This window comes from Mastigoproctus giganteus, chromosome 10 (genome assembly GCF_048544385.1).
Source record: "Mastigoproctus giganteus isolate SK-2022 chromosome 10, ASM4854438v1, whole genome shotgun sequence".
Classification (NCBI taxonomy): domain Eukaryota; kingdom Metazoa; phylum Arthropoda; class Arachnida; order Uropygi; family Thelyphonidae; genus Mastigoproctus; species Mastigoproctus giganteus.
Window position 1 is genome coordinate 84,597,441 of NC_143584.1, and position 26,314 is coordinate 84,623,754.

The 26,314-nt window shown below is 38.2% G+C and overlaps 1 protein-coding gene across 8 annotated transcripts in view; it reads right to left on the reverse strand.

Moving 5' to 3' along the window:
- The window catches only part of LOC150079127 (coiled-coil domain-containing protein 102A), a 267,304-nt gene that overhangs the window by 112,191 nt on the left and 128,799 nt on the right, over positions 1-26,314 (reverse strand). For all 8 annotated transcript variants that reach the window (XM_090383724.1, XM_090383725.1, XM_090383722.1 and 5 more), the window contains one exon: positions 10,901-11,009. In XM_090383724.1, the coding sequence (XP_090239850.1) occupies positions 10,901-11,009 (109 nt within the window). The remainder of the gene's footprint in view (positions 1-10,900; positions 11,010-26,314) is intronic.

Below are 26,314 nucleotides of genomic sequence, written 5' to 3' on the forward strand. Positions count from 1 at the left end.
AAGCTACTGGAGGGAGTCCGAGTAGTGTGTATGTAGGGGGCATTGTCACAGCTTAGGTGTCACTGTTCCTTCCAAAATTCCTTCTGACTCTGAAGGAATCTTGGTTCTGCTTTGCATCTTCCATTACCAGGAAGTCTAATGTAACATGCTTTGGCATGTGCATGTTTAAAGGCTATTACATTATCTGTGTAAATGTGTAAAGTGTGTTAGTTGTCGGACGGTACCAGGGGTTTTCCCCAGCTTCACATTGTGTACTCTGTGTCACACAGAACTCTGTGGAGGCCAGAGATTTAAAAAGTGTGTGGGAAGTAGTTCATTGTGTGTAATGTTATGTTCTGTTGTTTCTCTGACCATTTGGGCATTGGGCCCCTATTCAGACCCACCATTGCCCATAATTTTGCCACAAGAAGGCAGATCAGGCATCCAGTAGATTATTTAAGTACTCTGTGGCAGGCCCCACCACCTAATTTCCGAGGATTTCAGTGGCATGCATTATGTGTGGTGGGATAACACCAAAATATCCCCTACACCTTGTTTTGAACCTTTCTTGCTGCTGTGCAATCTGCATTCCACCATGGTTTTGGAAATGTGTAAACCGGGTTGATGTCTACAAAATTGCAATTGCCACAGCTTGGACAACACTTTCTACGATGAACTTAACTGCATCATAAAAATTATATGTATGGCCTTACAGAGCAGTGCAGGTAACCAGCTGTGATGGAATTAGGAGACATTGAGTTAAAAGTAAGAATGAGGTTTCTAGATGTACTAGATTCCCATCCCTATCATGAATATTCTCTTTACAGTTTCCACTCCTTATGACATAAGTTTAGAACAGATTTTTCTTCCTCTGACACTTCCATAAGATCCCACACGGAGAGATACCACGAGATGAAGTATGAGGGGTAACTGTAGTCTTATGAGGGGTAACTAATCAGAATTCCCAAAGTGATTCAAAGATGCTGTTCTGAACACTTTTCATTTGTGGTTATATTAAAATATCACTGGAATACAGCCATTTCAGCTACCCTAGCAAACCCTCCAGACCCTTCTGAATAAAAAAAAAAAAAAAAAAAAGCAACATCTTTGGGATGGGTTTTTCAGTAGCAGAATGAATTACCAGGAAGCGTAGTGCAAGTTATGGCATTTCTTCTCTTCTGGGCTGTTTTGCTACACTGGTGATTATATTTTCATCTATATTAGTATACAAAAGGACAGTATTGGGGTCACACAGAAAAAAATTTTGATTATCAGTATTCGTGAATGGTTCCCCCCCCCCTTTCTTTTTGGTTCAGTGTTTGAGCTCTCCACCCACCATGGAGAGAATGGTGGGTGGAGAGCTCAAAGTGGGACACCCACTACCAGACAGACAAGAAATGCACTCAGGGATGATACACCAGGGCTACCCAGATGCCAGCCTGAATCCTGTGTTTCAGACCATAAGAGTAGCAGTATGACATCGAGATAGTTGACCCTTGCTGAAAACCTACTAGCCGACTGAGCCAATTGATGGGCAAGCCATCCGAGGACCACCCATCTTGTTGAAATAAGATGCCAAAGTGGTGTGTCAAGGTAGGCTCCCAGCTTCGACACACCACTCTGACCCCTTCCTGAAGGGGATCAAATCTATTCAACCACCACAACCCCTTCAAGTTTCCACAGGTCGCAGTCCATGACAAACACACTGAATTCCTATGTGGGTAGCCTGAAACCTAGCTATGGACATTGGATCCCAGTGATGCTAATCTGGAGGACTAACACCATCACTGGGAAGGTTCTTTACAATGCCCACATTAAGGAGTAAGAGAAGGAACAAATTTTTGAAAGCTGAGAAGTAGACTTTGTACTTCCTAAAAATTACTGGTTTTTGTTATCCATTTGTTTAAAATTTCTGGTTCAGTTATCATTATTTGTTTTCATCTGCTATAGTAGGCATAACTGTTTCTTACCTGGGCTTCGAAATTTCTTAAAAAATTAAAATCTAAGCAGGAGAGAATTCTGTTACCACTGTTCATTGCGTCGATGCAAGAAAATATAAACAGTGTTTAGTATTCTTCTAATTTCATATGAATATAATTAACGTTAGATTTTTGACGTGAATATCATCTATGCTAGGGGTACCCTATGGTGCTCAGGCTATCACGAAAAGTGAAATGTCTAACCGCTGTTATATCTCCAAAACTAATCGACAATAGTAGAAACAATTTATACTTATTTTGTCGGGTATATAATGTTGACGAATACGCAAGAAAAAATTAGAAATTTTAATATTATTTTTTTCGAAAAAACTAAAAAGTTCACATTTTGGTCATTTGTCGTTGCACCTTGGTTACTTTCACTCTCAATAACTTCTAAACTATGAAAGATAGATATAACTTCTAAACTATGAGAGATAGACAAACAGTAAGAGACAAAACTGTTCAGTAGGAAACGTAGTTTTTACATCTATAAAATAGTTTTGATGTAGCTCTTATGGTTCCTGAGTAATAGCAATGCAAAGTTGAGAGTTGAAAAATTCGAGCATTTTCAAGTTTGTTTTCGCAATATCTTGAAAACTATAAATGTTAGACAAAAACAGTAAGCAACAAAATTGTTGCCCTTTGAGAGCTCTACAAGGATATATAACTAGATTTCAAATCGGATTTTTTTAGTTTGAGAATTTACCTGTGAAAGTAACTACTTCATTCAATGACTTTGCATTTGTTCAGCAGTGCAGCTGTGTTTCATTTAAGTTGTGACGATGACGAAAGTTACATCAACTAAACGTGTTCAAAGATTTTGACGAAATCACAAATCTAACATTGAAAAGCAAGCGCCAAAGTCGGTGGCAGAATGCAAGAGAGAGAGAGAGAGTCGTAAGCGTAAATGCAAGCAAGATCAATTAGAGGCAGATGTCCAGTCATTAATATCGAAAAGAACAGTGCAGACACGCAACAATAAAGGTTACCACAAACCTTTATTGTTGATTGTAAATGAAAATACCGAATAAAATAAAATAAAAATAAAACTGATTTTATTAAGCTTAAATTGTATTTTTTCATTTCACATGACGTTATTCATGGATCCACCTTTGGCTCCACGGACCCAACATTGATTTTTTTTATCAACTATAAATTTATTATAATAACACATATTTGATTCTGTAAGTTTAGTAAGTAACATAACTTATAATAGTGCAGTACATGCTGCGATTATATAAACTGGGAATAGCATAGCTTTATTATACTTGAATCTCTTAGTTTCATGTGGTATTTTTAAATATTAAATTTGGACTAAAATTGTGCTTTAAACTAGAGCAGCAAAGCAAAGAGCTCACAGTAGCAGAAATGATTTGCTCAAAGAGAAATGCTGATGGTAGTTCTATTTACGAATAATGACTTTACACAGTTTGGTACTTGTTTACCACGTTACCTATAGAAGGACAAGATATAGCAAAGGGGGGATGCCTTTGTGAAATTTTAAGCAAACAGAATGAGGATATTAAGCACAAATTCAGTGTTCTGATGGACTATAAGAGAGCTTTAAGAATGGACCAATGCCCTCATATGGATTGAAACAAGGCAAATATCAAACAGTCAGCTGCCCAGCTCAATGCTAGATCATATACTTGTGTATCAGAAAGCAGCGTTCCAGAGGAAATGGCTATTGTTGGTGACTCTACTCCTAGGGAAATGAGAAATATATTATGTAAAAAGAATAGGTGGAATAGAAAAAGGTATGTCTGCCAATGGCAAAAGTTAATGATACTGAAGAGCAGCTATCACCTTTTAAGAGCACAAAGCAGATATCGTTATATATGAGGTGTGGCAATAAAGTTCCTGCTGATATTGCTATATATGACATATGGCAATAAAGCTCCATTCCAAAATTATGTATTCTTATACACAATTTTGCAATGGAGCAAAAACAAATACCAAATTTTGCTTTTAACTGGGAAAATCTGCAACAGAAATGAATGAAATGCTAAAAACTGTTTATGGTGAAGAAACAGAGTCATACTAGTGTGTTTGAATAGTATAACCAGTTCAAAGATAAATCCAGATTGGCAATCACTGATCAGATACAACAGTAGTTGAAGGATTTCTCCATACTTTGGAAAGAGTAGAGGTAATTCAAAAGTTACAATAAGTGAATGGAAGAGATGTCACCCATTTTAGAAACTGGCTGGATATTAGTATATTTTGAAGCAAAATGAAAAGCACCAGAGGAATAAGAAAGTGTGAAATGGAAATACAGAAACAGAGCAAGCTCAGGAGCACAGGTTTTGAAAACAAGTGGAAAAATGGCATCAGGACAGTTCAGAATTCTTCTAATAAATATCCTTCTTTCAGAAAACCACAGGAGCCATTAAGTGGAGTACAGTGAGTATGGTAAGAGTAGGTTTACTAAGTTCATCAGTAGAAGAGTTAGATAAAGTAGTTTATTTCTACAAGGCTAATTTTACTGACTCAATCTTCTAAGCAAACAATGGGATCAGAATTTTAAAGACAGTAATCCAAAGAAATCATGCAGATCACTATTTTGCATTCTTGTAATTCCGAACAACACGAGGCCAAAAATGGCTGTGTGTGTGTGTGTGTGAGAGAGAGAGAGAGAGAGAGAGAGAGAGAGAGAGAGAGAGAGAGAGAGAGAGAGAGAGAGAGAGAGAGAGAGAGAGAGAGAGACTAGCCATTGGAGAAGAGACCAGGTTGTGAACTAAAGTGGCCAGAAGACCATTAAAATTAATATGTACATTGAGGAGTTGTTAGAAAGGAAGATATCAAGGGTGCTGAGTATGTGGTTACACTTGTCTGGTATTCTGTTAGGTAAACAAACCAGCTCATGTGATGTCAGTATTAATTCCAAAAAGCTCAGCATCGTTACCAGTTGGGTTACTGTAACTAGAAAACTGAAGCCAGCTGGTGCTGTGAAATTAACATTGCAAGGAATATTACTACACTCTTGAAAGTTGAATTCAAAGAAAGGAAAACAAATAGTTCTGAGTGATTAATGGAGTTGAGAGAATGAGAGAGACAACAGATGAATTTGACAGAATATAGCAGAGAGTTTATAAACTAGAATATATCAAAAAAAAAAAAAAAAAAAAAACCCCAAATTAGGAAATCTCTAACAAGGGACATCGGAACTTAAGCACTGAAAACTCCTGCAACTGCAAATTAGGTGCCTAAAAGAAGACCTGCTTGAAGTATTTAAAGCTTTGAATAGCTTGGGTAAACTAAATGTTGATGGCATCCTTACTCTTTCTCAGACAACACACACACATAAGGGACATACATTTAAATTGAGAAATGGTGATTACAGAACAGATGTGCAAAAATCTGCATTCGGCCAGTGATTGTTGGAACAAACTTCCATATGGTGTTGTGGAAGTGGATATTTTAATAAATTTAAAGAAGAATTAGATAAAATATTGGAGGGAACAGGCAGGTATATGTGAAGGATTTTTTTTTTTCCCCCTTTTTCTTTAATAAGCTAACGTATAAGCTTGCTTCATTTGTCACTATTAATAATAATAATAATAAGATTTCTAACAAAAGAGAAGACTGTGCTTAAACCTCTTCTTTTGGATAGAGAACAGAAATGACCTTAAGTGGTAGAAGGCCTGAATAAAAGCTGTAAATCTATGAAATTAAAAGCTGGTCTGTGTATATGTCATTGTGAGTCTGCACACCAAGTATAAAACTATGCTTGTGATTATATTATTGTTGTGCATTACAGTCCAAATGGGACTTGTAATTTTAGCATTAAATCAGCTCACACACCAACCATAAGAATAAGTATTTACTGTAACTAAAATATATACATATTAAAATAAAATAAAATAACTATTTACAAAAACTGCTATTATATTAAATTAAATTATATACATGTAAAAACATTAAAACTGTGATAAAATCCTTAAGATAAAATACACTAAAATAAACCGGATTAAAAGCGATAAAAACAATAAAAGTCTCTGGAGCTTTCGGAAGCATCGGCTTCCTTCCTCAGCAGTAACAAAACTTCCTGCAGCATGTCCATATATAACAGGCTCACGGTACCTATACACGTGGTGCAGTCGGCGCATGGTCTGAACTGGAAGCAGAAATAGCTCGGGAACGTGTTAAGCAGAACCGTTCATCTGTACTTAGGATGATAGTTTCAAACAGAGGATGCATACGCATACCTCTGTCCCTATTCATAATATTGTGGTCGGATGAACAGATTCGTAGGCTCTCGAGCCATTTACGGTTCCAGAACCCATGCGCTCGATCCACGATAACCGCATCCTCTGGGGAAATTTGATGCTGCTTCTCCCAAAAATGTTCGGCCACAGCAGACTTATTGTAATCAGCGATTTTTATAGCACTTGCATGCTCCCCCAGACGATCCTTGAGCCGTCGTTTTGTCTCGCCCACATAACATTCCCACAATCCGGGCATTTTATCCTGTATACTACTCCACTACTCAGGTCCTTTGCTATTGGGTCTTTTACCCGAGACAATACTGTGTGCAACCTCCGCCCGGGAAGCTGCAGTGTTTTATAACCCTGCAAAACTCTAGCGAGATGCTCAGTAACGCCCGGATGCCACAGGAACAAACGGTTCCTGACGGTTAGACTATTCCTTTACTAAATCTGTCTATGATCCTCTGGGGGTATCCGCATTTTCTAAGGTCTGCTGTGACTCGTCTAATTTCACATTCTTTGTCCTCAGAGGTGGTGCAGTGTGACCCTGCTCTATCTAGTAGAGCTTTCACTACCCAGCTTGTGCTGAACTATAATGGGTGTACTGGCCTCTGCACATAGGTTTTTTAAACACAGAAGTTTTGAGCCTAGGGCCTACCCTAGAGACCAGTAGCTATTTCCGCTTCCAGTTCAGACCATGCGCCGACTGCACCACGTGTATAGGTACCGTGAGCCTGTTATATATGGACGTGCTGCAGGAAGTTTTGTTACTGCTGAGGAAGGAAGCCGATGCTTCCGAAAGCTCCAGAGACTTTTATTGTTTTTATCGCTTTTAATCCGGTTTATTTTAGTGTATTTTATCTTAAGGATTTTATCACAGTTTTAATGTTTTTACATGTATATAATTTAATTTAATATAATAGCAGTTTTTGTAAATAGTTATTTTATTTTAATATGTATATATTTTAGTTACAGTAAATACTTATTCTTATGGTTGGTGTGTGAGCTGATTTAATGCTAAAATATGAATTTTTCCAACCTCAAAGGCCTTTTTTCAGGATATCGTTAGCAGCTATGGCCAATTTGTAGTGCAACACGTCCGACAATATCAAAAGTATTGTATAAAAGAGGCCAGACAGAAGCAGCACCTAAGGTTTGCGCATCGATGCAAAACGCATGGACTTATACCATATGGCTTTAGAGTCAAAACACCATTTCAGGATGACCGATTAAAGTGGGTTACTTTGTGTTATCAAAGGAAGATCATGAATATTTGGATCCGTAAGTTACATGAGGAGTTAAGAGACACTAGGAGGCAAATAGGTATGTACCTGGATGTTATTAGTAGTAGCGTATCTTCCAGACATTTGGCTCTCATTAGAAGATTAGTTTTGGATAAAGTTATTAGGATAGCGGATACCTATAGACAGAGGCAGATTATGAAGTTTAATAGGTTGTTGGGAGAAGGTACAGTACAACGTAGCGATAGAAGTACTCATTTTGTTTACAATTTGAGTAATAGGCAACTTACGGAAGAGCAAGAGGGAGTTTTAAATTTAGGTCCTAAGTTTACGCTTGTACCTCCCAAACCTCCTATTGTGGAGATAGCAATGGGTATTGAACGGGCCACCAGCAAGCTACCGGAGGCCCTAGCTAATGAGATCCGGGTTAAATCTGCCGTTATTTTGAGCCAGGTAAAGAAAGTATCTCCGAATCTTAACTTTAGTCAAAGAAAAGCCTTGAATGAACTGAGAAGAGACGATGGAATTGTGGTTTTACCTGCGGACAAGGGCAGATCGACGGTTGTCCTAAACAAAGAAGACTATCACAAAAAAGCAATGGACCTTTTACAGAACAATAATACGTATAAAGTTACTCAGAGAAACCCATTGGTTGGCCTAGAGCGGCACGTTAATAAACTGGTACAGGATTGGTTAAAGGCAGAGAAGATTTCCAGGGAGACCTTTTGGTTCTTACATGCTACTGGATGTCAACTCCCGAGGTTTTATGGACTTCCAAAAACTCATAAGACAGAAGTCCCACTCAGACCTATTGTATCATTTATAGGAAGCCCCACATATGCTTTGTCAGGGTATTTTGCTAAATTGATTTCGCCTATAGTGGGCCAGTCCAACTATGTCATAAAAGACAGTAAAGAATTTGTGAATTTTGTGAAAGATTTGATTATAAATGAAAATGAGAGCATGATTTCTTTTGATGTGGTGTCACTATTCACATGCATTCCAATTAAACATGGAATATATTGTGTTAGAAAATCTTTGAGTAATGATGTCTCTTTGAGTAATAGATCGCTTTTAAATGTAGAGGATATTTGTTCGGGTGTGGAACTTTGTCTGGCCAGCACCACTATGGTGTACGAAGGTGTTATGTACAAACAGGTTCACGGTACAGCCATGGGATCTCCTATTAGTGCCATCGTGGCCAATCTGGCCATGGAGGAGTTAGAGGACAGGGTTTTTAGTGGATGTCAGTTTCCCATAAAGAAATGGAAAAGGTATGTTGATGATACCTTTACCGTGGTCCAGAAGGGGAGAGAGGATGATGCACTTCATTGGCTTAATAGCTTCTCCCAATTTATACAATTTACCTCAGAGGTGGAAACAGGAGGTACCCTTCCTTTCTTGGATGCACTGGTCTTTAGGGTAGGCCCTAGGCTCAAAACTTCTGTGTTTAAAAAACCTATGTGCAGAGGCCAGTACACCCATTATAGTTCAGCACAAGCTGGGCAGCATAAGAATAGTGTAGTGAAAGCTCTACTAGATAGAGCAGGGTCACACTGCACCACCTCTGAGGACAAAGAATGTGAAATTAGACGAGTCACAGCAGACCTTAGAAAATGCGGATACCCCCAGAGGATCATAGACAGATTTAGTAAAGGAATAGAGTCTAACCGTCAGGAACCATTTGTTCCTGTGGCTACCGCATACATTCCTTACTATCCGGGCGTTACTGAGCATCTCGCTAGAGTTTTGCGGGGTTATAAAACACGCTGTGTGCAGCTTCCCGGGCGGAGGTTGCACACAGTGTTGTCTCAGGTAAAAGACCCAATAGCAAAGGACCTGAGTAGTGGAGTAGTATACAGGATAAAATGCCCGGATTGTGGGGAATGTTATGTGGGCGAGACAAAACGACGGCTCAAGGATCGTCTGGGGGAGCATGCAAATGCTATAAAAACCGCTGATTACAATAAGTCTGCTGTGGCCGAACATTTTTGGGAGAAGCAGCATCAAATTTCCCCAGAGGATGCGGTTATCGTGGATCGAGCGCATGGGTTCTGGAACCGTAAATGGCTCGAGAGCCTACGAATCTGTTCATCCGACCACAATATTATGAATAGGGACAGAGGTATGCGTATGCATCCTCTGTTTGAAACTATCATCCTAAGTACGGATGAACGGTTCTGCGTAACACGTTCCCGAGCTATTTCCGCTTCCAGTTCAGACCATGTGCCGACTGCACCACGTGTATAGGTACCGTGAGCCTGTTATATATGGATGTGCTGCAGGAAGTTTTGTTACTGCTGAGGAAGGAAGCCGATGCTTCCGAAAGCTCCAGAGACTTTTATTGTTTTTATCGCTTTTAATCCGGTTTATTTTAGTGTATTTTATCTTAAGGATTTTATCACAGTTTTAATGTTTTTACATGTATATAATTTAATTTAATATAATAGCAGTTTTTGTAAATAGTTATTTTATTTTAATATGTATATATTTTAGTTACAGTAAATACTTATTCTTATGGTTGGTGTGTGAGCTGATCTAATGCTAAAATATGAATTTTTCCAACCTCAGAGGCCTTTTTCAGGATGGGACTTGTAATCAGGTTTTGTGAATTTCTATAAGAGTGGGGATTATATTACATTATACCCCATCTTTGAGATATAATTAAATACCCCAAAGGTGGGGTATAATTTAATTTGTGAAAGTTGCTAGCCAATTTGTGAAAAAACATTCCAGTGCACTTGAGTGTTTGAGCACAATGGCACCTGGTAATGTGGTTAGATTTCAGGTGTTCTTTTATTTACACTACTCCCTGCTTGTTAAAAAATAAATATCTTCTACATCAATGTACTGAAAATAGAAATCTTCTGAAGCTGTGATATTTTGGTTACTGTTTCAACTGATGAACTGGTAGAATTTTAACTTGTACTTTTCAGCAGAAGGAAGAAGAAATTCATTACTTGCAGTTTCTCATTATCCAACTTTCTGCTAGTTGCATACACATTTCATGATTGAAATGTTATAAGCAAATAGTGAAAACCTAATAAGGTCTAAATAAACATAAAAATAAATACTTATATGTACTGAAAACATCTACTAAAGCTATAAAAAATGTGGATTCCTACAAAGAATTTGGGCAAATGTGCAAAGTATTCTTTAGAGTGGAAACTGAATGGCCAAAAAGCTACCTACATATAGCTATAATAAGAGTAGAGTTGGATTCAGTTTTAAGTCAGTGTATTTATTTCGTGTGTTACAAATTATTTAACGATCAAATATAGATAAAATATTATCATAAAGACTAGATGAGAGGGAGAAAACCATGGGAACCTTATATCCAGGATTTGTCAAGCTCTGCCATAAATTACACCTAAAAATTAATGATGAAAATTATGCTCAACAATAATTACTAATTATTTAAAAAATAAACTCCAAGCAATAGAAGATTAAATCAATTTCCCCGAAAAAATGGGAAAAATAAATACACACTTACCTCTTTCAAAGTATCTTGCCTAGATTTTTTTACATCTTCATATTTTAGCCTTAAATGATTCAACTCAACTTGAAGCTTTTCCATACTTTTTACCAGTTTATTCTTTTCTCTGAAAATAACACATTTTTTATACTAACTACAACATTTTTTTTTTTTTTTTTTTTTGTTAACTTCACCTTTTATTATGATTCCATATAACAAATCAAAGTGATTTAAAAAGAAAAAACAGTTTCAAAATTAATGAAAGGAAAATCAGCATTTATCACTATTGGGAAAAAGGTGGCTAGAGAACCTCTAAAGGTTTCCAAATTAATGTGTTCTGTGTGACTCATGGCCCATATCACTGGAGCCCATATCCTATGGATCCTATGGGATCATTAGGATATGGACTTATATTTGCCCTCAAATATGGCCCCAATGAGTCATAACAATGGAGACTGATTTGATAGTCTATTTCTTCCCAAGCCCTTGCCATTATAGCTGTAGTAAATGATGTCACTGCCTAATTGATTATTCATTTCAGTTCAAGGATGTGTATGTTGGCAATGGTTGTAGTATTTCAATTGTATTTTTCAGTGTATTCCAGTGATATTTCAATTGTAGAAATATGGCATCCATTACAGTGTGTCTCAGGGCAGGGGAGGGCAAGATCACCATGTCACCTGTTTTAAAGTACATCATCCCTTCCATCATTGAGGCAGGTGTGTTACGTGTTACTGAGATTATGCAAACACAAGAAAGTGAAGAGTGCACTGTCTTGCTTGATTATAAAATCTATAGAACCTTCAAGATGTTAAGGCATAAGCCCATTATTCAACATTGTCTTTTTATGGAAAAGGCAATGAATGTTTCCATTCATTATCATCTCCACAAAAAAAAGAAAGGACCTCAAATTTTCTGATAAAAATTGCAAAAAACATATTTGTTTTTGGGAAGTCCCATTCACACTTTTTGACTCAAGTGAAAGGTGGATTCTTGAAAGAAAAGCCATGCCATCTTCTTCGACTTTCTTCTTTGTCATTTTTATGCTTCCTCCTTTCTGAGCTTCTCTGTTTTTTTTTTTGTTGTTTTGTTTTTTGTTTTTTTTTTCCTCTGAAATTTGTGTAGTCTGCTAGGATTTTCCTTCTCAAAGATTCACAGATGTTTTTGCACTCTTACCGACTGTCTCCTTGTTCTTTGTTTCTTGCGAGTTTTTCTTGAGCCTCGTGTAGTCTTCATTGATGTATCCATTCATACCCCACTATTTGCTATAATCTTTTGGATGTTTCCTGCAGTTACATATTGTAGATTACTCATATCTTTACAGTATTAAATTTAGCATAAATGTCATAACAAAAAGAAATACATAGAATTCCATTATAGGTGTCATTTGTTTACATTTTGCAATGTTCCAGTAAACAACAGCTTTCAATTCTCAAAAAGAATTATTTTCCCCAGCATTGCTTTCTGACAACGAGCTCACTCCAATCATATTTCAGTAATCATCCAATTTTGTACTAATGCTGCTTGATTTTAAAATTTGTCTCAGTATTTTGTTATTTATTTATTTGCATCCATCATGTCAAAATGGAAAAGCATTGTTACTTCTGTTGAACAGAACCTTCAACTTATCAATAAACATTAAAAAGGTGATAAGCATCAACTTTAATGAGTCTCGACTCCACTTATTTAATTAGTGTATTTAATTTACAAGCCGCGCAACGTTGCGATGCATTTTTTTTTTTTTTTTTTTTTTATGTGAACACCAAACACGAGAGGTATTAGAACCTATAGTACTTAGTACCGTGCTTGGATTGGAGGTTGAGAAGACAAAAGAAGATATTTGTTGACATTGGATTTGAACTTCTGTAAACTGTAATTTTCAGGAAATATGTATGAAGGAAGGTTGTTCCAGAAAACGGCAGTTGAATGAATAAATGAGGAAGATAAAAAGTTGGTTCTGTGTGTTTGAAGCTGGACAGTAAATGGATGTTGGCTGGTGGCGGCACGTGTTCGGACTGTTTTGAAAGAGAGAGCGGGAATTATAGAAGCCAATTCAGAAGAACAGTGCCCATGGAAGTATCTGTAGAAGAGGCATGCAGCAGAAACAGTACGTCTATGAGAAAGCGAGTGGAGAGACTCTGTTAGATGTGAGTCATTAATTAACCTAACTGCCCTCTTCTGAATGGAATCAAGAAGCCTGAGAGAGAGAGAGAATTTGGGGGGCACCACCCCAGATGTGGGAACAATATTCCATGGCAGGGCGGATTTGCGATTTATACAGAGTGAGCCGCTGTTTGGAAGAAAAGTAACACCGAGAGTGAAAGAGAAAACCAAGTTTTTTAGATGCAGAGGAAGCAATTTTTGTAATGTGCTTGTACCAACAGAGATTAGAAGTCAGGGTAATCCCCAAAAGAGATATATCACTTTGCCTAGAAATCGGAGTGTCACTAAAGATAAGCATAGGAGCAGAAGAATCCTTTTTGCGAGATATAAGACAAGACTGAGTTTTAGAAGGGTTGAAATCAACTAAGTTGTCTTTGCCCCACTGGAGAATTACCTGAAGACCGGCATTTAAGGAATTGGTAGCAGATTTTCGAGAAGTTGTAGCTGATTGAGCAGGACAAGGTTTCTCAAAATGGAAAGTGGAATGCAATGTGCTATCATCGGCAAAACTTTGGATAGGATTTCCAGTCAATGGAAGAAGGTCATTAATATACAAGAGGAAAAGAGTGGGGGAAAGAACTGAACCTTGGGGGACAATGGCATTAGTGGAGAAGTTAGAAGACAGAGAGCCATCTACCATCACCCTCAGTAAGCGATCAGAGAGAAAACTGGATAACCAATTACTAAAAACAGTTGGCAAACCATAAGATGGAAGCTTGTTTACAAGACCTTTATGCCAAACACAATCAAAAGCCTTTGAGATGTCAAGAGCAACTACTTGTATTTCACCAAATCTTTCCATTAAATTAGTCCATAAATGGGTAACATAAGCCAGAATATCACCAGTGGATCGACACTGACGGAATCCATACTGGCAATCGTTGATCAGACGGAAGGTTTCTAGGTAGTTTAACAGTTGGCGGTTAATTGATTTCTCCATTACTTTAGAAAGAGTAGAAGTAATTGCAATGGGACAATAATTGGATGGGAGGGATTTGTCACCCTTTTTAGGAACTGGCTGGATATGAGCAAATTTCCAAGCAGAAGGAAAAACACCTTTGGAATAAGAAAGTGAAAAAAGGCGCAAAGAATAGGAGTAAGTTCAGGAGCACAGGTTTGGAGAACAAGTGGAGAAATACCACCAGGACCTGGAGCTTTCTTAGCATCAAGATTCGTCAAAATCCTTCTGATATCCTTTTGACGGACGACCACAGGAGGCACTGAATGGAGCGTATTGGGAATGGTGGGAGGTGTTTTTCCAAGATCATTAATACATGAGCTGGAAGAAAAATGGGATGCTAGCAGGTCAGCTTTATCCTTGGCTGAAGTGACAACAGAACCATCTAGTTTGGACAGAGGTGGGGGCAGAGATTGGCAAAAGTTGCGGCCAATAGCTTTGGCAAGTGACCAGAATGCTCGGCTACCATTAGGGCAAGAAGCAAGTTTTCTACTCTTAGCCTGTTCAAACTCTAGTTTGGACTGATTAATAACTGCTTTGCAATTGTTGCGAGCTTTGGTGTAGGCAGAAAATGAAACTGAAGAATTAGAAACAAGCCAATTACGATATGCAACATTCATCTCTTGAACAGCCTTAGCACATTTATTGGAAAATCAAGGTTTAGATAAAGGACGAGATTTTAAAGTGGAGTGTGGGATAAAGAATTCCATTCCTGCAAAAATAATTTCACTGACACGATCTGAGCAAACGTTGACATCAGAAGTTTTGAAACAGTAATCCGACCAAGGAAAAGAAGAAAAGAAGTCTCGCAGGTCATCCCATTTTGCATTCTTGTAATGCCAAACAACAAGAGATTGGGAATAGCCATGAGATAAAGGTTCCATTGGAGAAGAGACAATCACCAAGTTGTGATCTGAAGTGCATAAAGGACCTCTCACTTCGGCCATGTACTTAGAAGGGTTGTTTGTGAGAAAAAGATCAAGCATATTGGCTGTATGATTAGGATTGTCCGGTATTCTTGTAGGTAAATGAACACTCTGTGCTAGGTCATTAGTAATTGCAAAAGCCTCAGCATCTCGACCTGCTGGGTCGGTGTGACTAGAAAACGGAAGCCAGCTGGAGTTGTGAACATTAAAATCACCAAGGAAAATTTCCTCACTGTTAGGAAAGTTGGACTGGAGAAAGTCAAGTTGCAAAGAGAGGAAGTCAAAAAGCTCCAAGTGATTAGTGGAGTTGGGAGAACGGTAGAGACAACAGATGAATTTGACACAATGAGGTAGAGAGATTTTAAGCCAGAGAAGATCAAAGAGAGGAGATTCCAAATTGCCAAGTCTCTGACAGGGAATATCAGAACAGACATATGCACAGTACCACCTTTGAGGCGAAAGGAATCATACAGCGAATAATTTGGGCATCTGAAATGAGCAGTAGTTGAATCAACCGATAACTGAGATTCTGTCAGAAAAAGTACATGGGGTTTGGCAGACTGCAAGTGAAAATGGACATCGTTGAGATTAGAATTGAGACCACGTATATTTGTGAAATGAATTAGGAAGTGCTTGGGAGGTTTAGATCTTTTCGCAGATAAGCTTGCTCTATTAGTTTGACAATTCATGATGTATTCAATAGTAAGAAAAAGTGGGTGGGACATGCTGTATGAAGTAATGAAATTTTTGGATATGGCATACACGTGGTAAGAATATACCCAGATCGTTGACATAATGTGGTCTCGACAATGCTCCTCGCATACACACTACTCGGACTCCCTCCAGTCACTATCTGGCAGAGTAGAGGTAGCAAGATTATACACTAGCTGATCCGGAAGCCTCCTAGAGAGTTAACAATAGGTTCGGTCCAGTGTACTAACTAGCGGCCAGCCTGAGAACACCATTTTAGAGCTGTACCCTCGAAATGTAAGGAATATTGGATCTCGCCACAACATTCATCATAACCTCAAAAGTCATCAATCATAGTGCATGATGGAAGAGATAGGGAAGGGTTGACCGGAACTTAGCTCTAGAGACTAAACATGGGTTTCACCACTTCAAGCCTCCAATAAGCAAAGTGGTGGCATTTCACCGGTTGATGAGAGTGATCTACCACCTAGTACTGCCTGGTAACATAGAGGGGGCGGCGTTCCTCCATGTGGTGTGGGTGCCACACCTCGACCCCTGCTTACGTTGGTTCACACCTGGGTGGTCAACCCACCGTGTACTTGTGCACGGAGGTTATACCCAGGATTACTAACAGTCCCACCGTCGTTGCAACCACATCCAGCCAACCAATTCTCGGTGGCATTTCTCATGTATGGAACAATGGAATTTTATGTAGTGGAACAGGAGCAAAATTAATACAATATGATTGGGATCTGTTCATTTAGTGGGAGGGATGACATTTTCTTGTTCTCATCTGGATACTACAAAGTCTTGATATTTGTAAATAAAAGTCCAATTTACAAAGATGACAGATTCATGGAAACAGGAGTTATATTTTCATACAAATATTTGTTTTTCAGTAGAAAAACAGTCCATTTCAGTGCAAAGTGTTTTTGACAATAACTGTAATAAAGATTTTGGCAGCATTATCAGTGGACCTTGGATGATTGGAGACGGATCTCCTGGTCTGATGAGTCCCATTTCAGTTATTTCAAGTGGACGGAAGGGTGCATATCTTCCAGAAACTGCACAAAGCTATGCACCAGTCATGTCAACAAGGAACTGTTTAGGCAGGTGGACGGTCAGTAATAGTCTAGGTGTGTTCAACTGGCACATGATGGCACCTCTGGTACGACTAGACTCATCTCTGAATGGTCCCGGTTATATGTCCATCCTTGAAGACCATCTGCATCCCTTCATGGTCATTGTGCACCCACAGGGCAATGGACTCTTCCAGCAGGACAATGCACCTCCCCACAGAGCTGTGGTGACTAAAATATGGTTCGAAGAGAATTCTGTAGATTTTACCACCATGGAATGGCCGCCCCGTTCACCAGACATGAACCCTGTGGAGCACCTTTGGGCTGCTGTGGAAAGGTCCGTTGGAGCTTTGGATCCTCCACCCAGGAATGTGAGAGAATTATGGACAGTGATGCAGCAAGCATGGACGGAAATACCTGTGGAATGCTTCTGTGAACTAGTTGGCTCAATGGCCGCCAGTGACTGCCCTTGTCCAGGCAAAAGGTGGGCCTACAAGTTACTAGGTAGGTATCCATGATTTCTGTCCGCTCAACACACAGTAGATTATAGATCATCAAGGGTGATTGAGAAATAAATCTGTCCAGATAACAGAAAGCCCAAATATTAAGAACAGAAGAAACACTTGTAAACATGACAAAAAAATGTAAGTTTATTAACATAAATACTGTATACATTATTAAAGTATACTACAATGTAACAAGATTTTATACAGCATTTAATTAATTTGCTGAGAAAGGAAAACAATAATGTACGCTTTTTCTCACTGGTTTGCTTACCTGAAAATACACATTATAAATGTACAAGCATCACCTCGCCCACGAGAGTAGCATGTCCTTGCTGTTCCATGTAGTCGAGTATAGACTCATTAAAGTTGATACTAACAGCTTTATCATATTATTATTATTAGCCATATGGTGCAAGGAAGCACCTGAGGCTTATACTGCACCAGCCAAAAAAAAAATTTCTGAGTTACCCTGAGAGAGAGAGAGAGAGAAGTAGAAGGAAATCACCAAGAAAGAGAAGAATGATGATATCCAGCTCAGGACCCTAGGAGTGCCAAGCCCATACTCACCAGATGTGAGCCCCTGGGGTTAACAAGCTGAAGTTATTGTTCAATAGAAACCTTTTCTGTTTTAACACGATTGATACACACAGACAGAAATTAAAAAAAAAAAAAAAAAACCTCAGAGAATTCCCAAATTAATCACACAAAATTAAAATTGAAGGATTATTAAAATATGACTATAGTGAGCTAGTATGAGAAACCCCTGGTTAATCCGCAACCTGGATATGTGAGATTCTATTGTATTTCACTGTTAAAAATAATATCTATTATTTCTAGTATACCTTCCCACTATTGCTAAATATAAAAACTTGGATAGTAATGAAAAAATGTAATTCCTTTGTTTTTGCCAGGTGTGAATAATTTTATTCACATTTTAGGTGAATAAAATTATTTGGAATTTTTAACTGGGAGTTTTACAGCCGTTCATCTAACGAAATACAAAAAAACACTACATCCTCAAGTTAGAACCCACTAACAGATTACAGCAAGTCACAAAAAAATTTCTCAAGAACCTCCTCATAACCAATAATGTTGATGATCTCACATTCAAAAGGCTAAAAACTCTATTCCTGTAAAAAAACTAAAGATATCAAAGTCCACTAAACGACACTATTGAATTTTGACGAATCCAAAGTTCATAAATATCCTGCTTTCTGTGACCAAACAATATCTCATGCACAGTGGCACTGCTGACCATGCACCACAGGGGTGTCTCTGGAAGGAAGAACAATGGCTTCATAAATATCATAGAAAATAAAATATCCTATAAATTTTGTGAGTGCAAAGGAGACCTCAATTTTCTGCTATACCACTGCTTTACACTAGTCAAATTGGAAAACAATATGAAATTCAGACTTAATAGTAGGGCAGGCATATTTTAAATTTGAAGATCAGTTTAACAAAGACAGAGTCCTGACTATGTATAACACTACAACATAAATAATACTGGCAACAGTTTCATGTTGAAAACAAAGGCTCTAACAACGTTGCAAACCACTATAAGATAAATACTCCACTTCGTGGGTAACACACTCGCAATTTGACAACATGGAGAAATTAGACCAATTTCGTACCCACTCTAAAAACAAGGAATACAATCACTAAATTTATGCTCGAGAAAGAGGCTAACAAAACTCCCTTTCTCGACAACTACATATACAGGTCGACCATCACTAATCCGGCCACCGGTAATCCGGACATAATTTCAAATTTTCCCAGTCGGCGCACCAACCTGCCACTACCGTTTTGGCGGTGTTGGTTGCAGCATGTAAACACTGGCAAGCTATTCATACTTGTTTTTTTGCATTTATTATTATAACCTGCTCACATTTAATCCCAGCCATGGTTTCAATGCATAAAGGAAGTACTTCTCGTGGTATAAAGTGCAAACACCGTACTGTCCATAACAGATAAAGTTGAACTTCTGAAAAAACTCGACAGCGGTGTGTCTGTGAGAAGTTTCTCTGCTTAGTTATAAATTGCAGCAATTTCTCTCAGTTCCTCTTATTTTAGTAATTTTCTTTTAGCCATTCCTTTTTAGATTTTTTTTTTTTTTTTACAACACACTTGTACAAACTTGCAGAAAAACACAACTCAATATGATGGATAATACAGTGCGCTAACGAACATGTTTTCACAAACAATACTGACAAACTTATTGCGACATTTGAGAGTTTATTTTATTGCAATTAGTTTTATTACAGCATGTGCAATAAACTATTCACAAACGACCTTCACATGTATGCAGTAATAGCATCACACTATGTGGTCGACACGGCTTCTCAAGAAATAGTAACCTACTGGGCCACGTATTACGACACACACACACACACACACACACACACACACACACACACACACACACACACACACACACTTTTGTTGATATTTTAAACGAAAAAACGACAACACTGACATTACAATATTTATTTAGAATTACTAATCAAATTATTTGCTAAATATTTTTTGGCTCTTGGGGAATTTTTTTCTTAAACTAGCTTGGCAGTCAATGTGTTAATTAAAGGTAGGATGAGGTGTTAGCTGTTGGGTAAACTGTATGTGCTAATATAACCACCGGTGATCCGGCAAACTCACTAATACAGCACCCCACAGGTCCCAATGCTGCCAGATTAACAAGGGTCAACCTGTAATTGAAAAACAACTCACTTCTGACCACCATCTACATGACACCAACCAAACGGAGAGGGAGCTTAACCACTTCTCAAACTCCATAGGCTTTCGCCTCGAAAGCCTATGTAGCGAAAGCCTGTGCTTTCAACTCGAAAGCACAGGTTTTCGCTACACCACCCAAAAAATAAAAATAAATAATGAAATAATAAAATATATAAAATTAAAAAAGAAAACATATATAAAAAAAATAAAGAAAATAAATTACCTGTGTGATTCTCTCCTCACATTGATCCAGCTAGCCTTTAAGTTTCCCCAAGCTATAAACCTCAACTACTGATGAAACCACTAATTATCCACTTGTTAACTAAAAAAAAAAAAAAAAAAAAAAACTTCCTACAACCCGGTGTAACCTCTTTCAACAAAATTAGAATTTTTGGCCTCTTACTTCTGGAATCGTTTATAACCGAAAAATTTTGCCTGCATCTCTCCACAGAGCTTTATAGCCCTCGGTCAGGTCCACTAAGGTGCCTGGTTGACAAGCTGTAAACTACATATATGAAGTCTTTCCTCATACAAGCACCCTGATGCAGATCTCAATCAAACAAGTTGCCCATTTCGAACCCTTTCAAGAAGCTTTTTTTTTAGGTGTAGTCTCCATACTTGGCCACAGTATTTCAAGCTGTTTTAAATTTATCTTATACAATCTTCGTGTTTGTGCATAAAATGGTCCCTGAAGGTTGTCAGAAATTCATCTAGCTATGACAGGCTAGGCTTGGAGCAAGCCCTAGCCTATCATGGAGTCTAAAATGCTAGGGGCACTGATAATCAACTACCACTTGAGAGTTGAGTGGAACAAATTTAAAATGTTGGTCATTCTGCAAAAAACCAAATCCTCTTCTTATACCTTCACAGTGATGAGACTGTTAATAACTCTGGGTACAGCTCCCATGTGCAAGTTCTAAAAACACTGATCTTAATGTGGCAAAAATCCAGGTGTGAACAAACATAAGCAGAGGTCAAGGTGTGGTGTCCACATCCATACACAGGAATGATGCCCTTTTGTGTCCCAGGCAACACTAGGTGGTAGCTCGCTCTTGCTCTCTCTCTCTCTCTCTCTCTCTCTCTCTCTCTCTCTCTCATCTGGTGCAATACCACCACTTTGCTTATTGGAGGCTTCACGGTCAAGTTTAGCTGCAGAGCATAGCTCCGGCATCCCCATCTCTTTCATTGCAGTATGAGATGGGCATCATGACAAGATCCAATATTTCTTACATTGGTAGCACAGCTCTAAAAAGTTATAGCAGGTCAGCCTAGACAGTCCAGGAACCCTTGGTAACTCTCTAGAAGAGATGTGGATCAGCTAGTGTATTATCTCGCTGCCTCTATTCTGCCAGAAAACAACATAGAGGGAATCCAAGTAGCATGTATTAAAGGGACATTATCGAGACCACATTATGCCAAGTAGATGGGCATGTTTTTCCTATGCGTATGCCATATCCAAAAACTTCATTAATCTCACATATCCCACTCCTACTTTCACTTTATCTACTGAATGCACCATGAATTGCCAAACTAACAGAACAAACCTATCTGTAAAAGATCTAAACCTTCCAAAACTTTCTAATTCATTTCACAAATATGTGGACTTTGTTCCAATTTTAGTGATTTCCATTTCCGCATACTTCTGATAGAATCCCAATTGCTTCAACCACTACTCATGTCAGTGTTCCTAATTATTCACTTTATAATTCCTTTTGGTTCAATGGCTGTACTTGTGCATATGTCTGCTCTGATACACCTTGTCAGAGATTTCCTAATTTGCAATTTCCTCTAGCATAAAATCTCACTACCCCATTCTGTCAAATTCATCTGTTGCCTCTTATTGTCCTCCCACTCCACTAACACTTGAAACCCTTTGACTTCCTTTCTCTGAAGTTCAACTTCCTAACAGCAAGGTCACTTTCCTTGGCAATTTTATCATTCACATCTCAAACTGGCTTCAGTTTTCTAGTCATACAAACCCAGCTGGGTGAAATGCTGAGGCTTTTGCAATTACTAATGACCTCGCACAGATCTTTCATATACTTACCACAATACCAAACAATTCATCCACACGCCCAATAGTCTTGATCTTTTTTCTCACAAACAACTCTCGTCATCAGTACACAGTCAGTGTTGGCATCCTCTAGGCACCTCATATCACAATTTGGTGATGGTCTCTTCTCCAGTGGATCCTCTTTCTCGTGGACATTCTCAGCCTTGTGTTGCGTGACATTACAAGAATTCAAAATGAGATGACCTGTGAAATTTCTATTCTTCTTGTCCTTGGTTAGATTACTGTTTTAAATGTTTGCTCAGATCATGTCAGTGAAAATTATTCTTGTAGGAATGAAATCCTTTATTCCATATTCCATCTTAAAAACTCTTCATTTATCTAAACCTTGGTTTTCCAATAAATGTGCTAAGGCTGTTCAAAATAAAATTATAGCATAACGCAAATGGCTGCCATCCAAATCTCCTGCTTCATTTTCTGCCTATATTAAAGATTGTAACAATAAAACAGTTATTAATCAATCCAAACTTGATTTTCAACAGGCTAAGAATACAAAACTTGCTTTTTGTCCAAAGCAAGTCGAGCATTCTGATCTCTTGCCAAGGCTACTGGCTGCAACTTCTATCCATCTTTTGTCACAGCTCTGTTAAGACATGATTATGTTGTATCCTCACCCAAAGATAAAGCCAAATAACTAGCATCCTATTTTAATTGTAACTCCTCTACTTCACTCAACGTCTCCTGTGGTCTTCCAATAGAAGGAAATTAGAAGAATTCTGAACAATTTTGATTCCAATGAAGGTTCAGATCCCAATGGTATTTCTTAACTTTCTCAAATTGTTCTCAAAACTGTGCTTCTGAACTTCCTCCTGTTCTGTGTTATCTTTTTAAGCTTTCTTATTGCACTGGTGTTTTGCCTCCTATTTGGAAATAGGATCATATCCAGCCAGTCCCTAAAAAGAGGGACAAATCTCTCCATTCCAATTATTGCCTTATTGCACTTCCATCTCCTCTTTCCAAAGTAATGGGAGAAATCATCAACCACTAACCCTTAAACTATCTTGAAACCTTCCATCTGATTAATGATCACCAATATGGATTCCATCAGTGTCAATCAACTGGTGGTATATTTACATATGTCCCTCATCTTTAAACAAATTCAACAGAAAAATTTAGTGAAACCCAAGTAGCTGCTCTTAAAATTCTACGGCATTTTATGGTACACAGCACAAAAATCTTCTAAACAAGTACCCATCTTATGGCCTGCTGATTAATTTTTGCAATTAGATATCCAAATTCCTCTCTAAATACTCACTGCAGATGATCATATATGGCACTCTGTCTTCTAAATTGTCGAGCAATGCTGGTGTGCTCTAAGTTCTTTTCCCATACTTTTCTTCTTGTATATTAATAAAACTCCAATGAATGAAAATCCTATTCATTGTTTTGATGATGGTAGCTGGCCTCAATTTCTTTGTCACACACCCACCAACCGATTACTTAAATGCCGAGTAGGCAAAGAAAACTTACTTAACTTCAATCATTAAAATTCCATCCTGTCTTAATTCTGAAAAAATTGACTGCTCCTATGCTCGTCTTCAAAGACACTCGATTTTCTAGACAAAATCTCATATATCTATTAAGGATTTCCATGACTTTTCATCTGTCTTGCCATAAACATATCACAAATATTGCTTCCTTTACTACCAAAAACTGAAACTGGGTTTTCTTTTTCACTTTCAGCATAACTTTTCTTCTAAACTACTCATCTACAAATCTGAAATCCGACCTACCATAGAATACTGTTCCAACGTCTGGGATGGTGCTGCCAAAACCACTCTTAAGTTTCTAGACTATTGAAAAGAGGGCAGTCAAGTGAATTTATGAACTGTCTCTTAGTAAAAATTTCAGAGCTGCAAGGCTCGGAGAGAACTGACTGGAAGCATTCCACAAAAAAGATTGAGGTAATCTCTTATTTTTTTAATAGAACTGTCTCTTACAAAGCCAGCACTCTGACTTTGTAAGCAGAAGTGCTGTGACTCGGGGGGGGGGGGGGGAAGAACCGACGGGGACAATTCTCCAATGCATCACAGCCTAAAAAAATATGCAACTTGTGAAATCCGTGCGGTCCTTCCTACAAGAGGATATGTAGCAAATGAGGATGTTTTTGTGTGTACTACGTGCAGAGAATGTTAAGAAATTAAGCGCCAACTCAGCATTCCGATGGGCATCTATCAGTTTTAAGAGTCGGGTAGATGCCCTTGAAGGTATTAAAGTGAGGAACCCATCAAGCTCTCAGCTGTCCAACTCAACACCAAAGCTCACTCTTTTGCATCAGGCAACACAGCGGCAATCTTCAAGGCAGAAAGCATGGGTCCCAAAGGAGCTAGTTACTGTCAGTGACTCTACTGTCAGGGAGACAGGTAATATATTGTGCAAGAAGGATAGGTGGAACAGGGCCAGGGTATGTCTGCCAGTAGCAAAAGTTGATGACGTTGTAGAGCAGATATCATCTTTAAGGGCACAAAGGGTGATATTATTGTACACACTGGCACTAATGACATTAAGAGTAGGAGATCTGCAGATTTAATAAACAAATATAGATCAATGTTCAAAAAAAGTTACGATTTAGGGTTAAATTTGAAGGTATCTGCAATTCTGCCCAGACACAATAGGAGTAGGGCTTACAATACCGAGATCCTGGTATTAAAATACCGGTATTGATAAAAAAAAAAAATACCGGTTTTTCGGTACTAATTTAAAAAAAATAATTGTTTATAATTTAATCACATAAAGGTTATAAAATCACCTTTATGTGATTATGACGTCATTATCTCTATTAGCAAATGTTCAAAAAATCATTGAAAGGACACCGTGCAACATTGCAACCTGTCCACAATTCTCAGACAACTTCATGTCTGACAGTATCATAACTCCCAAGTCCCGTTCCTCCACTACTGCTGACTTCAGTTCAACTCCACCAAGTGGATAGGTTATTTTGGGATTGCTGTTCCCCAGGTGTAAGACCTTGCATTTTGCTGAATTAAAGCATAGCTGCCACTTTTCTGACCATCCCGGAAGTCTGTCTATCTAGGTCACTTTGAAGAAGCTCTGCTTGGCAGTGATCATTAACTACTCTACCGATCTTTACATCTGCAAGTTTAGACCTCACGCCTTCCATTCCTTCATAGATGTCATTTAAGATAATCAAAAACAACAGTGGTCCCAATACTGATCCTTGGGGAACCCCACTACTTACATTAACCCAATCTGAGAAATAACCATTTATCACAACCCTCTGCCTGGTGCCTTCAAGCCATCGTGCTATCCATCTAAGGATTTTCTCTATGATTCCGGCCTACTCCAACTTATAAAGTAACCACTCATGTGGGACTGAGTCAAATGCTTTGCTGAAATCCAAATAAACAATGTCGAAATTATTCCCTAAATCCAGCTCATGAGTGACCTGTCAAAATGGCTAACCAGATTTGTTAAACATGATTTTCCCCTTACAAAACCATGCTGTGTGTCCTACAGAATTCCATTTCCAACTAAATGATCCTGAATTACACCCTTGATTATTGCTTCTATGATTTTCCCAACTACTGAAGTTACCAACTCGCTGGTTGGTAATTTCCCGTTAACACTCCTAGAACTGCATTTGTGTTCCAATTTACACCAACCCTACGGAATCTCTCCAGTGATGCTCCCATAACTAGCCTTAATGGTTCAATGCACTCACTTGCCGCCTCCTTTAAGATTATAGGGTATATGCCATCAACCACAGGAGCCTTACTCGCCTGTAGGCATGAAAGTTTTCTCATTAAATAATCATTTGAAATTTCAACATCATTAATTACATTTTTTCTGTTAGGGTAACTAACAGTAAGAACAGGTGCATGTATACTTTCATGTACACCAATGCTAGGAGTATAGTTGATGAATTTGAAGTGCTAGTCAAGACATCAAAGGTCGATATTGTTGGGATATCAGAAACATGGTATCACACAAATATATGCAGTGCAGAATTGGAATATGGGGAGTACAATGTGTACAGAAAAGATAAGAAGGGAGGATAGGTTATGCTGCTAGATAAGAAACATAAAAATATAAGGAATTGCACCCAGTTTACATAGGAGAGTGCAATGCTAAATCAGTTTGGTGTTATATAAGCACTAGGAGAGCAAAAATGAGAACAGGAGTGTGTTATAGGTCTAATGACTCTGATGAATACAACAAATAATTGTACAGAGAAATAGAGAGGAAAGTAAATCAGAATGCCTTATAATAGGGGATTTTAACTTCCGAGATATTGACTGGAACTCGTGGGTTGGTCACTCGCACGCTAACAAGACTTTTGGGGATT